The sequence below is a fragment of the Mus pahari genome, chromosome 2 (genome assembly GCF_900095145.1).
Source record: "Mus pahari chromosome 2, PAHARI_EIJ_v1.1, whole genome shotgun sequence".
In the NCBI taxonomy this organism is placed as follows: Eukaryota; Metazoa; Chordata; class Mammalia; order Rodentia; family Muridae; genus Mus; species Mus pahari.
In genome coordinates this window covers 151,001,687-151,018,450 of record NC_034591.1, presented here as the reverse complement: position 1 = coordinate 151,018,450, position 16,764 = coordinate 151,001,687, and the positions used below count along the sequence as shown (strand labels likewise).

The 16,764-nt window shown below is 42.5% G+C and overlaps 1 protein-coding gene across 3 annotated transcripts in view; it reads left to right on the top strand.

The window, feature by feature from the left end:
• Nucleotides 1–16,764, top strand: part of Grin2b (glutamate ionotropic receptor NMDA type subunit 2B) — a 436,141-nt gene that overhangs the window by 119,759 nt on the left and 299,618 nt on the right. For all 3 annotated transcript variants that reach the window (XM_029535630.1, XM_029535631.1, XM_029535632.1), the window contains one exon: nucleotides 9,335–9,763. In XM_029535630.1, coding sequence (XP_029391490.1) covers nucleotides 9,353–9,763 — 411 coding nt within the window. In that variant the 5' untranslated portion in view covers nucleotides 9,335–9,352. The remainder of the gene's footprint in view (nucleotides 1–9,334; nucleotides 9,764–16,764) is intronic.

The following is a 16,764-nucleotide window of genomic DNA, read 5'->3' as shown; positions in this document are numbered from 1 at the left end:
CATAGTAGCTGCCCACACTCTCCAGCTTCCCACCCTGCTCCTCTCTGGAGTCAAAGCAGGGCTCAGAGAGCCCCATCCCCAAAGAGGAATAGATGGTGGTTATACAGTGAAAAGGAAGACATAGGCAGAACTCAGACATGGCTGTGAAGTTTGAGTCAACCCAAAACAAAAGATGGCCCCTTTATATCTTGTTTATATACAAGATTTTAGTAGATATTTTAGTAGATATAAGACAGCAAGTACCTAACATTTTCACATTATCATCATTATTATTATTTTGATGATGGTAACTATAATGATGATGATGATGAAGAAGATGATGATGGTGGTGTGAGTATGGTTGTGCATATATGATGGTCAGAGGACAACCTTTCACATCTTGGGTTCTCTCCTTCAACTCTTGAGTTCTGCGAATCAAACTCAGGTCATCAGGGTTGTACGGGAAGTACCTTTACCCACTTACACATTTCGCTGCCCCCCTAAATACATTTTAGAGATTGAAATTGGATTTGCAAACATGAAAAGTGTGTGGATGCCGTTGCATTTCACCTGCTGCAAATAGATGTTGATCTTGTTCTTCGTAATGGCATCTGACAGTGCAGGCTGGCCATCTGCGCTACCCACACTGCCTGCTCAGATGGCCAGTGAGTGCATCTGCTGCCCAAACTGAGTGTTCTGACTCAAAAACATGAGCTCAACAGCCTCTCTCCTTCTCTGTCTGTCTGTCTGTCTGTCTGTCTGTTCTGTCTCTCCTCTCCCTCTCCTGTTTTCTGTATCTCTCTCCTCTCCCTCCCTCCCTCCCCCTCTCTCCTTCCCTCCCTTCCTCTCTCTCCCTCTTATACACTCAGACACACAGTCACACAGACATACACACATGCACACACACACATGCACACAATCAATAGTCACTGTCATTTAAAGATTCAGTTTTTGTTTGGTTAGATCTATCCTTTGTCCTCTGTTTGAGACTTTTTTTTTTCAGTCAGGCTTCAAACTCACTAGGTAACGGAGGTTAGCCTTGAACTCCCGTTCCTCCTGCAGCACTCAACAGTGTTGGGATTCTAGATGTGTATCACCATGCCTGGTTTTACATTACAGTGTGGAATCTAGATCTTCATGCATGCTGGACAAGCATTCTGCCAGCTTAATGCCAACCACATCCGCAGCCTCTGGGCCAGAAGGTTAAGATTTAGAATCCCAATGTAAGGAGCTGAGAGGAAGGCTCAGTGGTTATGAGCACATGTTGCTCTTACAGAGGATAGGTTAGGTTCCTATCACCCCATATATTGATGCACAACTGCCTATTACCCCAGTTCCAGGGGATCCAGTACCCTCTTCTTTCCTCTGTGGCTGCTACATGCATGCGGCACACAGACATACAAGCAAGCAAACACAAATGTAATGAAAGATGTATTTTTTAAAAAGATCTAATTTAAAACCCAAAACTAAGTTGGAACTGACAATTGCTAAAGGATGCTACTGAACAAGTTCTCTTGGTTCTGTTTTACAGACTTGAGTTAAAGGCATGTTGGCTTCGTGACTCACTGGCGTTGAAGTTCAGACAAAGACGCCTTCTGCCATTTCCTGCAATGGAACTTTAAATTTTTCTCTATAGACATTTGGTTAGGACGTTTCCTTATTAATTCTTAAATAATTCATAGTTGTCTTTGCTGTTATGAATATTATGTTTCCTAGTTGGTTAGAAGAAAAGTATTGATTCTTTCTTCCTAATAGGACCATTTATCTACAGGCCTGGCTGAGCTCTTATTAATTCGAACAGTTCTTGTGCTATCAGATTCTCTATGTACATAACTATATTCTTAATGAAATGCCATTTTTCTTCTTGGCTCTCCTATCTTTGACACTTAGCCTTGTGGTGCTGATGTGGGTATTGAGCCCAAGAGAAAAGCACTCTCCTACTGACCAGAGCCCCAGCACCTCCAAAATATTCTTTGGGAATAGTCTCACTAAGTGTCGCGATGGCTTTTGGACTTATTAAGTACCACAGACAAACCTGGAACTTGTAATTTTCTTGCTTCTGGCTTCCAAGTAGCTGGAATTATATATATATAGCTGCCAAACCCAGCTGAACGTTTCATTTTCTTGATTTATTTTGTTAGTGTTTCCAGTAACTCTAAAAAAGTTAACCTTGAATCTTCTCCGTGACAAGGGGCAAACAATCAGAGGTTTTTGGTGTGTAGCTTACAGGAGGAATCTTGGGGTCTACTTTGCACCATCAAAGAACTTTCTTTGTTTAGATGTTTTGTATTTCTTTGCTGTGGCTGGGTATTTTAGTTCATGCTTTCTTCATTGCTTGGAGAGTCTCCGGTTATCCTTGGCCCTTTAGTACAGGGATCGCTTTGAGAAGTAGATGCTAGTTACCCCATCCCTGCTTCTTGCTATCAATCATATTTGATCATTACTGTTACAATCATTATTAGAGATATTCCCTGTGTTTTGGCTAGTTAATAGATTATCTTTGCCTTTGCGTTCATATGTGGTAGAGGGCTGTCATCATCTTATTTTGCCTGAATCTTTTACTTCTTTTTATTTTGGCAAGGGTGGAGCAGGGTGGGGGTTGCTGGGTACAAACCGACAAGATGGGATAAAGCCAGGTGTGGTTTTTGCTATGTTCTGGATGAGGGTTATTTGTTGTTTTATTTTAAAAATTCAACATTCTTTTGTACTTCTTTTCTTACTTGACATTATTATTATTGTTGTTATTATTAAATATTATGCATCAAATTTAAGAATAACTAATTTTTAGAGTATTTTCTTCATTATTTTATAATCTCTGCTTTATGTGTCATAATTATGTTTTATGATATGTTTCCTTCACACTTTCCATTATTTCCTATCAATTACTCATCTTACAGCTTTGTCATTTAATTGCCACTTAAAGAATCCCTTGGGGGCTGGTTATGTCTGTCCTCTGTACTGCATCTCACTGATATCATTTGTCCATTTTAGTTTTCATTGGCTTTATTTAATTTTTATTGACAATTTACACATTATATTCCAATCACGGCTCCCCCTTCCCCATCCCCCCTAATCTTCTCCACCCACACATCTGACTCCATGCAGCTTTCTTCTCTTTCTTTAGAAAACAAACAGGCAAATTAAAACAAACAAACAAACAAACAAATCAGAATTTTTTTAAAAATAAAAAAGCACAAGAAAAGCACAATCATAATATATAAGCAAGATGAGACCCTCCAAAAACTGATGAAACAAAAGTATTTATTTATTTTTTAAGAAATTCATAGATTATATTTTGATGATTTCTTTGCTCTCCGACAGCTGCTCTTAGATTCTCTTCCACCTTCCTACCTATCCAACTTCATGTTTTTTGTTTTCTTTTAAGAAACAAACAAACCAACTAAACATATGGAACCTGATTAGTGTGGCCTGCCTACTCCTGAGCAGGAGGCCTTCCCTGGGGCCTGTCTCATGCATCTTGTGTCACTCACTCACTCCATTGCTGATAGCCGACTTCCATCTTCCAGCAGCTTTAACCACATGTATCTTCTTGGCAAGGAGTGGGCCATCGTGCCTGCTTCTGCTTACTGCTGAGATTCTGTCTGCTCTGATCTTGTGTGTGAGGGATATGTGTATTCATATATACATCTGTCCTGTTGTATCTTGAACATGCTGTTTCCTTGAAGTTTCTACCACCTCTGGCTCTTACAACCGTTCTTCTCAGGGTTGAGTGAAAAACTAGTTATAAATATTATAAACATTAATTACTCTTGGTAACATTTTATTTTTTAGAAATGTATTTAAAGTATACTTTTTTCCCTAGATGCTCTGGAAATTTTGATAATTTGTATTTTCATCGTTATCCTGTAGAAAGATTTGTACTTTGGGCTTCCTTTATTGCTTCTTTAAAAGTAAATCTCTTCAAAAGTTTAATATATGTGATTTAAAAAATTAGTAATTTTAAAGTCAGGTATTGATAGATATCTGAGTTTGAGGCCAGCCTGGTCTACATAGTGCTCTACATAGGATGGTTAGGGCTATGTAGAGAGACCCTATCTTCACATAAATCAAAGCAAAATGTAATTTTATTTCTCATTGAAACACATTTTTTAAAAAAGTGATACTTCTTTAATTTTGACTATAGAATTTACTGCATTATAGATTTATGTCTAATGTGTATTCTGTTATGTGCATTTATAGATATCTGAATTCATCCAAGCTTTTTGCTCATACTTCTTATAAAGGTCTTTCATAAATTACTTATAAGATGTTTTGTCTGTTGAATTTATACTTTTTTTCCTCTTAGAAATTTTAATGGCACTTTTCTACACATCAAACTTGTATTTCTAGGTTTGTATGTACTCAGGACTGCTGGTTGTATCCTATCGGTGCCCATGTGACATTTATCCTTACCTTTGGATGTTCCCGCTGTTGGATTTATCTTGGTATCATAATGTTGAGATGCTCACTCTAACCTTCAGGAAGGTCATGCCTTTTCCCGTGGAGGCCGCCTTACTTTCCGTACCGCCTCACGCGCCTGTGTTCCATAGCTTCCTAACTTCACTCACGGCTTGGGATGTTCCTGGGTCTGAAGCCTGCCTCCGGCACTGTTTTAGTAGACACAGTTGCCCTGCATAGCCCAGATCGGTCAAGCCTGTGATCTCCCTGCCCCAATTTCCCAAGTGCTGGGATTACAAGCATGTGCAAGGACATCTGTCCAGTTCCTAAACTTTTAATCTGTGGTTGACCCCTGTCTGTCATATCCCTATCACAGACTCTTTTAATGGAGTGACTCTAAGTCGCATCCTGATTGACTTAGAGTGCTTGGCAATTTTGGCTTAAATTCTCCTACACAGTCACACTTCCTGTTGGCGCTATCCTGGAACTCCGCTTTCTTTAAGGAAAGAGTTGGTCCATCTCCTACACCAGATGGATGTAGAGTCAGTTAGGAGCAAGTATAGGCTGTTTCTTGTCATAATCACCATGCACCGTAAAGAATGAAGCCTTCTGCGTGGGTCATTCAGCCCAAATGCCAAGGAAGCACACGGCTGAAAAGGTGATGTCAGTCCCTTCCTTCCTGCTGATTCTCTTGCATCCCCCTTTCCCCACAACCATGAAAGTGTGAATGAGGACATCAAGCTTCGTGATAGTCATTCACTACTGGCTCCTAGCCTGGATGGCTCCTGAGGTCAGCCACTCCAGCTACAAGACTAGGATTCTGTCAGAGAGGCACATGTTACTCTGAGGACATTAGATGTGACATCTTTTCCAGAAAGTTAGGTCAGAAGAGAACTAATGTCCTTTGTCCCATGTACGGCTCCTCTTAATATTCCCCTCAGCCTCTGTCTGACAGTCTCTCACACACACACCCCCTACCTCCCACACGCTCACTTTGTGCTGTCAAAAATAGCTGGGTTCCTTGAACAGTTTCTAAAAGCTCAACAGTAATACCCTTTGCATCTGCAGAGTACTTTATATTCTTCAAAGCACTTCCATACACATATTCTCATTTGATCTTCACAAACCCTCCCAGGTATGTAGGTTAGGCCTCTTTTCCTGATTTTACCAGTGACAAACCAGATAACAGTAATTAGGTGACTACCGCATCCTAATGCTCTTCATTAACATGAGACTGCTCTAAAGCCAGGTTCATAATTTCATTCATTCATCCATTTGTTCATTCTCTTTTCAAGCTACCTGTACTATCAAAGAGTGGAAAGAGAAAGCTTTTAGAATCAGACAAACTTGGATATGAAGCTCAGCTTGCTACATGATCTTGGTCCATGTATTTAACCTCCCAAATCTCTTTTCTCACTTCTAACTCAGGGAGAATTATGACTTACAGTGTTCTCCTAGAAATCAGATAATGCATGAAAAGTTTCCATCAATCATAGCATCTAAAACATGGTACATGAACTATTTGATATACAAAATATTATATATCACAGTCTTATGTAATGGTCTAATGTAGTGGTAAAATTGGCTACAGTCTATTGAATAGTTCCTGTTCATGGTATATGAGGCAGTGCCGTATCCTCAGAATGTAAATAGAAATGAGACAAAGTATTTCCTTTGTGTCTATATCTTCTCTTACATGTTGATTCAGAAAGGTAGAGAGAACATGCATCTTCAGCATCAAAACTAATGATCAAAGCTAATAATCAAAACTGATGTCCAGGGTTGGGATATAGCACAGGTATAGATCACTTGCTTAACATGTGCAAGGTCTTGGGTTCGATTCCCACCACTGGAGGATAAGAGGAAATGAAGGGGAAACACTGTCTGTAAGGTAGTCGATGCTTGGTACGTGGTTGCTCATGTAAAAGGCCTGTTTGGGAGGTCTCCTGTTGGGTAAGATGGGCAGATGCATCGTTGTGTAAGTGTACCAAACCAGTCACAGGCGTTAGGTAGACCTCGGGGGCTTTGGTGAGAAGCCAAGGCAGCGCTTTCCAGTTCTGGAGAGGATGAAGTAAAATGGGGAGGAGGAGGCAAACAGCAAAGAGCCGGTGCATCCAGTCTGGTCTCGTGTGACTGAAGAAAGGAATGGCAGCATTTATCTCAGACTACACACTTTCTCTCAACTGCCCCCTCCCCATCCCGCACACACTTTGAAGCTGAGTTTGTATTCAAAGCTTTGTGTCTGCTCAGCTCATGGTCCCTCTGTCACCGCTATCTCCCATAATGTATTATTTTGTAAAGAGCTTTGCTCTATCCCAGTATAAAAGAGATGCTTGGTAAAAACCAGATCCTATTTGTTGACTGTCACCACTGGCCATTGCATGAAAGAGTGTAATATATTGTGGGAGAGGAAAATGGAGGAACACAAGAAGTGTTTAAAGAGAGCAAATATGAGCTTGAAACAGGAGAGCATCGGGTGCATTAAAGTTAATAAACTGCCATGGCAGAGCAGGCCACTTTTCCACGTGAAGAAATCTGATTTAGGGACTTGTAACTGTAAGCATAGAATCCCAGTGGAATGAAGCGAGTGGATAGATTTTACCAAATTCTGAATCTCTGGGTTCTCGTTGAAAATCAACCCTTGGAATCCAGCAGCCTTTTTATATATGCATATAGTCCCCATCTCCTTGAGATACTAAATCCAACTGTCTCCCACTGAGTATCTGGTACTACTTGAGCCTCCATATCCTACTGACTTTCTTTAAACACTGGAAGGAGATGCTCAGTCCCCAGTTGTCCTGGCTGTAGCTCATCAGTGTGAAAGTCTGGAAGCTTTGGAGTCATTCCTCATTTTTATGGAAACAGAGAGACCAGAAAGCTGTCAGGTGTGAGCTTTGCCAGGTGTGAACCATGAAGACACTCATATTATTTCTTTCCGGAGAAGTGAGGCAATTGATACAGGTCTCCTCTTGGCAGTGCTGAAGGATGACTGTAACCACAAGAGTTCCAAAAGGTTCTCTGCCAAGAACTGGATTGGATTTTGTGCTTCCTCAGCCACAAAATGTCCTAGCATCTCACTCCCGAATCACTAATGCCCTTTGTGGTCACTCTGCTCAGCTTGAATACTTCCTGATCTTTCTTTGTTCAATACCTTCATTATGATTTTTTTTCTTCTTGTTAGCCAAATTCTCAATTTTTTAGGTTCCTAATAATTCCTTTAAAATTCCCTCTTTTTTTTTTTTTTTTTTTTGGTCAAGGAAGCAGGAGAGATTAAATTGCGTTTTCATGTTTGATAGAAAAGTAAGGGCCTTTTCTAATTCTGGGTGCTCTTTGTAGGCTGTTTTCTTGGAGAATAATGCTATGTTAAATCTATTTACATTCTGGCGTTACACCACCATTGACCTCCGAGGATTACATAACTGTTTTGAGATTCAGTTTCTCCATTTGAGAAATGGGAATAAAAGGTCTAATTTGTAGAACTTTCATGGGAAGCAAAGAGATTGCACATGAGGAAAATACCTTCTAGTGCACCGTGTATAATATTGTACAATAAATGGCCGTTTAAAGCAAAGCAACAAAGGCAGGACCCATTCTTATAAGATGAGAGGTGCTTACGGCGAGTGATGAGAAACCTAAGAGAAATGGCTACAGCTCACACTCTACAGAATTCTGCATCTTTAATCTGCTGCGAGGCGTGTGTTTTGGAGGCCTGTGTGGAGATTAAAAAAAAAAAAGGCTAGTTGTCAGTAGAAAGAAGGTAATGTTTTATACATAATACAGACCATCATTTCAGGAGGTTATGGCTGTAGGCTTTGGTTGGAAATAAAATAGATCTTCAAGGGTGTGATTCTAACTATGAATGGTGTTTGCTTGCTCCTATACTCTAACACATTAGAAGGTCAGGATAATGATGCCTCTCATAGTACAGTCGTCAGCAAGCCAGTGTGGGGTGTACGGTGCTGTGGAACACACGTTAGAATGGAAATCAGATTCAAGATTGGGTTCAAGATTAATCCACTTGGGGCTAAAGAGATGGCTCAGCACTTATGAGCACTTACTTGGTTTCCAGCACCCAGACTGTCAGCTTACCATCACTTGTAACTCTGGTTCCATGAGATTAGATGATTAGATGCCTCTTTTGGACTCTGAGAATACCTGCACAAATGTAGTATATATTCACAAAGACACACACACACACACACACACACACACACACACACACACAGGAATCTGTTTTTTAAGTCTGCTTCACTTGTTAAGTCTTGGGTGGGTCCCTTAACTTCATTGAATCTTTGTGTCAACACATATAAAATGAGATGCTAATATTCCTTTTAATTTTTTCCCCTGCTGGGTGATTGTAAAGATCAATTAAAATTAAGTGCCCATGTATTGATTCTCTGATTTAGTGTTAAAAGACAGATTCTAAAAGAGAAACACTGAAGTAGTTTCTTGGTCATCACTCTCTGGGAGGCCCAGGCAACAAGAACACTGGCCTTTGTGCCTAGAGCTTGCTGGATTCATCTTATCCAGGCCATGTTTTGTGGCCAGCCTCTACTGAGCCCCCTTTTGCAGCTCACTTGGCCTAATCTTTGCCAAGGGCAGCTCAAGGAGGGTTATAACTAGAGTGCCAGGGGTCAAGACAGCAAGCCCCCTCCTGCTGTCTCCAGTGTGAGTGCTTGGCTGGCTTACACTTTCCAGCATCTCCTCGCCTGCCTTATCTCTGTCTATTGGCTGCACATTTGTCTTGGTCAAAGACTTATTAGGCTCTCGAAATTTTCTTTTTCTCTCATTATGCCCCATGAATGTCAGAATGAAGAGACTGGGTTAGCGGAGAGAAGCCGAGTTTCATGAACAGCAGACGGAGCCGAGGTTCTTGACTCTAGCATTCAGACGCTTCAAGGATGTGTTCCACAACGCGGGTCACATTTTAAATAATTTTTCTCCCTTCTCTTTTCAGAGAGTCGACGAGCTGAAGATGAAGCCCAGCGCAGAGTGTTGTTCTCCCAAGTTCTGGTTGGTGTTGGCCGTTTTGGCCGTATCGGGCAGCAAAGCTCGTTCCCAAAAGAGCGCCCCCAGCATCGGTATCGCTGTCATCCTCGTGGGCACTTCAGACGAAGTGGCCATAAAAGATGCCCACGAGAAAGATGACTTCCATCATCTCTCAGTAGTTCCCCGGGTGGAGCTGGTAGCCATGAACGAGACTGACCCAAAGAGCATCATCACCCGCATCTGCGATCTTATGTCTGACCGGAAGATCCAGGGGGTGGTGTTCGCGGATGACACTGACCAGGAAGCCATCGCCCAGATCCTCGATTTCATTTCTGCTCAGACTCTCACCCCCATCCTGGGCATCCATGGGGGCTCATCTATGATAATGGCAGATAAGGTAAAAAGGAGGCTATTCCAAGAAGCAAATGCTGCATTGGTTTTTAAGGCAAAACTAAGTAGTTAAAGATAGAAGTGCACCAGAGCACATCGATGAGTGAGCGAATGGATGAGAACTAATCAGGTAGTTAAGAGATGAAAGTGAAAAGGTGATAGTGGTGTAGAAGGGTCTACAGCAATGTCCCTCAACCTGTGGGTCGAGACCCCTTCGCGCACTGAATGACCCTTTCAAGGGATCTCATTGGAGAACACATATTTACATCATGATTTATTACAGCTGCAAAATTGTTGTTGTGAAGTAGCAATGAAAATAATTTTATGGCTGGGGGAGGTTCACCACAACATGAGGAACTTTATTAAATGGTCTCTCAGCATTAAGAACCAATGGTCTAAAGTTTAAGACAGGTTTGTGTGTCTGACTAAGTGCTATTGGACTTGGAGTCTTGGTTGATTGCCTTTTTCCAAATAGGTATGCTGTGAGTAGATCCTTCAGCACTATAAATACCCTTTGTTCTACCATGATAGCTGTGTTCTCCTCCACAATGGTCACACAGATTTACAGAGAAAAATGCCCCAGGGCTGGCAGTTGCTGTCCACGGAGACTCAAATGTTTATAGGACTAGAAAGGCATCTACTGACGTCTCAGAGTTTGCACATTCAGAGGGACGTTCGCCCCACAAACACAACCATGTTTCCCCCATTATTAGCTTGGAAGATTTTAGCTGGGGTTTCACAGCGGAGTCCCTGGCGGTGACTCTGAATGGTGTGATGTCTGGGTCCATCACAGCCTGAGATTCTGGGGTCTGAAACCACTTTGAGTGATTCCAGAGCACAGTTAAAGCTGAGAGCATTGCTTCGAAGCTTCTGAAAGGAAATGACCAAATTCACGTTAGATTCAGTGACTAATGACAGACAGAATCTCTCTTGACATCACCACTGAGTCTGAAATCACAGAAAAATGTTCCACTTGGATTATTTTTACATCACTGCTAGTTATTCAGTTGTGTTTTCTCACTGGTTGGTGTCCTTGCTAAGCTCCCGCAGCCCGTATGCCCATCTTTTTCAGCCATTTCTGTTTTAGAGTGAGCCACTCCCCTACAATACGAGCAACATTAGCCATTTTTAGAATCATCTCCACCTTAGTACCGCCATCTACGCTTGTTGTCACCAATTTCAGAACTGCCTTTAGGTTTCTGTCCAAAGGGCATGCTCTGTGGTCAAAGATGTTTGGAAATACCCAGAGCCTTGCTAAGCCACCACAAACAAGCATGTTGCTTGACCAGATGAGAACCACCAGCACAAATTTAGTTTAGTGGAGAGTAACCTCTTATGACCAGTGTCGCCATCTGTTGGTGCCAGTAGAGATGACTGATGCTTCTTCCTCCCATAGTTCAGTCTAGGGCAGGCTGGACTGAGAGCAGCAGAGAGAGAAGCTTCATTATCAGGTGAGAGGATGTTCTTGTGTCCCTGTGGACACCGAAATGAAAGTTAAAGAGATGCTGGCAGGAGTCGCTGATGCCAGGAAGTGGGACAGATTCAAATGCAAAGGAGAGGGAACCCATTGTGGCAAAACCCATTGAGTGTTTGCTTTGGGTAGGCATCATTTTTAAAGACTGTGGTCCTGGGTAAATTATGTTTTATTTCATGCACGGTATTCTAAGGATGCAATATTGCATCGGAAGAATGGTGACATGATTAAGAGCCAAATTTTGAAATCATAAATAAGTGTGCGCTTCTTCCCAGAGTACAACAGATAAAAATAATTTTGTTGCTGTTGCTCACTTGAGTTATTGCAAACCTGTGTTATTTCCCTCGAGCGGGGAGCTTGTGCATACGCTGATTGGTTGTGTCCCCCTGGTACCTCTTGCAGACTCTCAACATGAATATAAAACTGTGAGCTGAGGTGCAGCCTGGGTGGAGGCTGGGCTTTTGTGCTCCCTGGTGCATGCTGGGTGCTGTGAGCGTGCTCACTGTATGCTAAGTATGCTAGGCAGTTAGCCTGCCCATGCATCGTTTTATTTAATACCACTGAGCTAAGTGTCAATGCATCTCTTTTAGATGGGAAACCAAGGTTCAAAGGGATTAAAGAGCTCATCTAAGCGGATACTGTAGGAACAGGAAGTCACACTCTGACTCTATGACCTGCTGCCCCTAAGGAAAGAATGAGGCTGGTGGGGGCTTCATAAACCTTCTTAATTGCTCCTTTCTCCTTTGTCCTATGGCATTGTGGGGGATGTCATAGTCATCAAGCACTCGATTCAGTGTCAAGCAATGAAGAAGGCTCATTGCAGGAGAGAATGGAGACTGAACCAGGGCAGCGCAGTTCTACCGAGAACCTGCTCGCTCCTGCCTCCTAGGGGTAACAGGTAGAATTGACCTGGTAGTGTGGATCTCAGGAGTCTCTTACCATGAGATCCACCTGAGCAACCACTCTTCCTCCTGTCCCCATTGTTACCGAATTCAAAAACCTCATCTCACCTTTACTTCCCCCCATCAGTAAAAGATGAACAGTGACTATTTTGGAAGAAGTCCCAACGTAGAGTAAATAATGTCTAATTGAATTTTGGTTCAAAGTCAGAAAGAGGAAGGAGGAAGAAGATCCAGGTAGACGGAGAGACAGATGCTTGGTCATGGAGGGTATGGGGTAAAATTGATGGTGGCCCCAGGAGTGGTGTCACAGGGCCAGAGGCACTTGAGAGGACAGAAGTGATTCTCAGGCTGTGCTGAGGAATCTGACAGGCTTAGAGGATCTTCATGAAATCAAGCAAAGAGCCCTTCAGGTCGTGGCAAGAGACGCTTTGGCTTCAAAGTCTGAGGCCAGGTGTATTTGGCTTAAAATCAAAGCAACCACTCCATTGCCATGGTCACATATTGTCCAGGTAGAAAGGGGACCTATGATTTGACAGCTGTGAGTGATAGTTGGGCAACAGGGTAACACATGGATGTGGGAACTCTGGGCTACAGTAGTGTCTGTGGCTGAAACTTAGTAGCCAAGGGAACCATTTCATCTGCCCCTCAGTGTCTATTATCTTCTTTTCATTGGCTAGAACTTACACTTACTCTCTGTATTTGTAGAGCCTTTGGTGCCTGAAAAAACCACTGTTATAAGGACTTCTGATGACAAGGATGACAGATCTGCCTCCGTGTCTGGTCAAATCATGTGCAGTCACATTTGCATACACAGATGGGTCAGTCAAAGAGCCAGCTTTCTGCTCTCAGGGAGGGAGACGCACAGCATACTCTGGTGGGAAGAAGCACAGGAGACAATGTAGCACAGATGCTGAGAGCTCAGAAGCTGGAGTCCAGTGGCTTCAACCAGCACCTTCTGGATGTGGAATTCTTGTTTACTTACCAGCTTGTTATGGTTGACCTCAGTTCCCTGGCTGCACAGTGGGAGGAAGGCAACCATTGGGGAATGGTTAACGATTAAATGAGATATGTAGCATGCACCTTGCTAAGAACCTGGCTAACACTGACAAAGAAAAGATTTCTCAGGAGAGAAATCTGGGGGAGAGAGCTCTGAAGAAGAGCACTGAAGAGACCTTATCCCATCTAGGAGGTTGAGATTCATTAGAGTATGGAAGCTTGCCATGGCCAAAAAGGGTACTACACCCATGACAGAAAAAGCTCCGTCTAGCTACTGAAGAACTTATAGCAGAAGACTGTTGAGAGTAGTAACGAGGAATGTTTAAAAATGTATGAGGTGCTCCTTGGCAGTCCCCCACCTGAGAATGAATTTTATTTTGTGTTGTTATAATTGCTTTACTCTTTCTGAGATCCTGGATATAGGGTGCCAATCTGAAATCAGGCTAGAAGCACTTCTCTTTCCAGGAGCTTTCTCCATTGTTTGGGTCCTCACATTTTTACCTTAGAGATGTTAAGTAGCCAGTCCAGAACATCATAGCTCCCAGTTAACAGCGAACTGGGATTCAACTCCTAGAAACACATGTTTGGAAACCCATGCTTTTCTGTGTACAATTTTGCTTCATAAGACACGGAATTAAGAATTATAAGTCACACATTTCAATCTCCATTCCGATGAGCTTGGGAAATGTAGGCAATCATCGCTTAAGTGATATGAGGCTCAGTAGACAGTTTGTAAGATATAAATTGGCTTCCTTCTAACCAATTTACATCATTTTGAAGGAAAAAGAAAATATGGTAAAAATGTTGGAATGGTACCCAACAAACACACACTCAATAAAGAACACCGGAGTCCCGAAAATCTTTCTGGCTCTGGCGTTGGTGGCAATGAGAATGGCTTGGACAGGATGAAGGACACAAAGCAGAAGGTTGGAGATTGCAGCAGGATCCGGGAAGATGGAGTGAGACCAGATCTCTGAAGAGAGGAAAGGGAGCGCTGAGTGCAAGTCATGGTTCAGGGTATATGGGTTGATCAGAGTGAAAGACTGCCTTCCTCCTCACTGAAGGCTGTGCGCATGCTCATTGTGTGCTCTGTGGTTCCGCTCTCGCCTTTCTAAAGGATGTGGTTGCACAGTGATGCTCCAAAGATTATTTTCAGGTTTTACTGTTTTCTGATTTTTAATTTTTGTCGTTATTTTGATTTTTGTGCAGAAAGCCACTTTGGGAAGTGACAGATAGGATGGTGGCCCCTGTTTCTACCCTCTCCCTCCCTATTTCTCTCCTCTCTCTCTCCTCTGTCTCTCTCTCTCCCCTCTGTCTCTATCTTTCTCTCTGTCTTTGCACTCTCCCACAGAGTTCATTATCCTCTTTAGCCTATGATTATTTCCTTCCTTCCTTCCTTCCTTCCTTCCTTCCTTCCTTCCTTCCTTCCTTCCTTCTTTTTCTATTTTCTCATGTGGATTTCTTTAGCTAGCACATTTAAGCTGGGATAACCACATGCTACATGTACCTTTGCCCAGTGTCTTCTCTGAGGTTTCTGAAGTGCTGTGGTGTTTCACCCACTTTGGGTTGTCTAGAAGATGGCATTCTAGGAGCAAACTGGTATTATAGTGTCAGATACAGGGGTACAGCATAGGCCTGGTTCTTGTTAGTGAGCGTTTTAGTTTTTCATGCAATCCTAGGAGCTAAGCCCTAACATTTCCTTTGTCTTATTGAAGAAACTAAATGTGAGTGAGTGTTTGTGTGCCTCTGTCAAAGTTCAGGGGCTAGAGTTGTTAGACTGGACTCTGAAGTCATGGATCCTTCCTCCCAGTGCATGCCAGAGGAAGGAAGAAGCCATGATAGCACTGCCTGTCTGGAGTTTAGTGTCTCTCCAGCTTTCTCACAGTCCCTGAATTGTGGAAAGTTAGGCAAGCAGCTCTCTTCAAGGTACTGGAAACTGCAGGTATATAGACAGCACTCAGCTTTATGCAGATTCTAGACTTTTCTATCTTCTATGGCATACATTTCTAATTGGCTTGTACATCATCTCTTTAAAAAGCCTTGAGAAGACTGCCCAGTTGTCCAGAGCCATTTTATTTTGCTTGTAAAACTTGAAGCCTTAATGCTCTTCACAGAAATGAAGATGGTCAGCATGAAGCTACTGCACATGAGCATCACTCCCAGACCACCTCTCAGGAACATGATGGGGTCTACACGGGTGCAGAGGCACAGCAAGGGAAGGGTGTTGGCTGTGGAGTGTGGGTTGGTGTGGTATGTTTGGGTTGTCCTCATTTGCAGCCTTGTGACCTCGGTCTTGCCCTTTGACCTTGCTGAGTGTCAAGTTCTCCAAGGGAGACAAAAGCTCCTGGTTCAGAGTGAGCCTCAGGAGGCACCAGATGTGAAGCATGGTAAAACTCAGATCTTTTGTATGTGCTGTGATGTATTTTCATACTGCACACCATTCTTGACTCTCAAAGGAAAATGACATTTTTATTAACTGATGGAGAAACCCTTCGGGCATTTGTTTCCATCATCTGAGACCCGGTGGTTTAATTATCCTAAGTCATTACGCTGTGGTGATGAGAAAGACTGACATTGATAACCGTTTGTTTTCTGTCAAGCTCTGGCCCAGTCACCTGATTGCAGCTTGTCACCTCACACATAACATCTTATCCTATGTTTTCATTTAATTTATGAGACAATTTGTCTCTGTCTTACAGATGAGGAAGCTGTAGGTCAAAGAGGCTTAGCAATGCTGCCCAGGACCTCTAGGCAGTGATATGCACATAATGGTTTAGACAAATGGGGTCTCAGAAATACTCTTCTGGAGGTGGGTCAGCCACTGAATGATGCCAGCTCTGCTGTGTGATGGCCTTTGGTATTTTTGTCACGGTTGGGATGCGGCTGTCTTCGCTACCATAGACATCATGTCCTTATTCAAGGAAGGGGAGAATGTTAGGAGAGTGTTACATCAGGAAGCGTCTTCCTCACATCCTGACTTCACTGTCCAAAGTGATGTCTGTCTCATGGCCAGCCCTTGGAGGGATCTGACCTCTGTGGAAGAATGACAAAGGGACATGGAGGTGTGGGTGGCTCTGAAGGTGCCTCTCAGAGAAAATGACAATTAGGAATTCAGTTAATATCCATATGATACAAAAGCCCAAACATCTCTCTTTCCTCAAGCCTCCCCTCAAATGCTGCTTCAGTGCCCTTGTTCTGGCCTCGTCAATGTCCTCTGGAGTGCAGAGTCCTGACCTCTTTCTGCTGGTGACCCCTTTCTGCTCAAGAAACTTTTATGTGGCCCTGAGTACAAAGGTGTATGAGATAAATATATAATCTAACAGTAATGATAGTAAATCATAAAGAAATTTATTTTAAGACAATTCTTTGGCATGTGTATAATTTTCCAGATGAAAGAAAATTTGAATATTAAAGAGGCGACTGTGCTCATCCTGTTTTACATAAAGAATTAAATCTTGGCTGAGTATTTGGTACTGCAAAGACTGAAAATATCTTCAGTGTATTTCAGATTTGTCTTGTATTTTGCATTCATAATTTTCAACACTAATAACAACTATCCCTTCACATAAATACATAGTAATCAATGACAGAAGCATGGTGAAGGCCATTTCAGAAGTGTTGGAAATTATGCCCTAA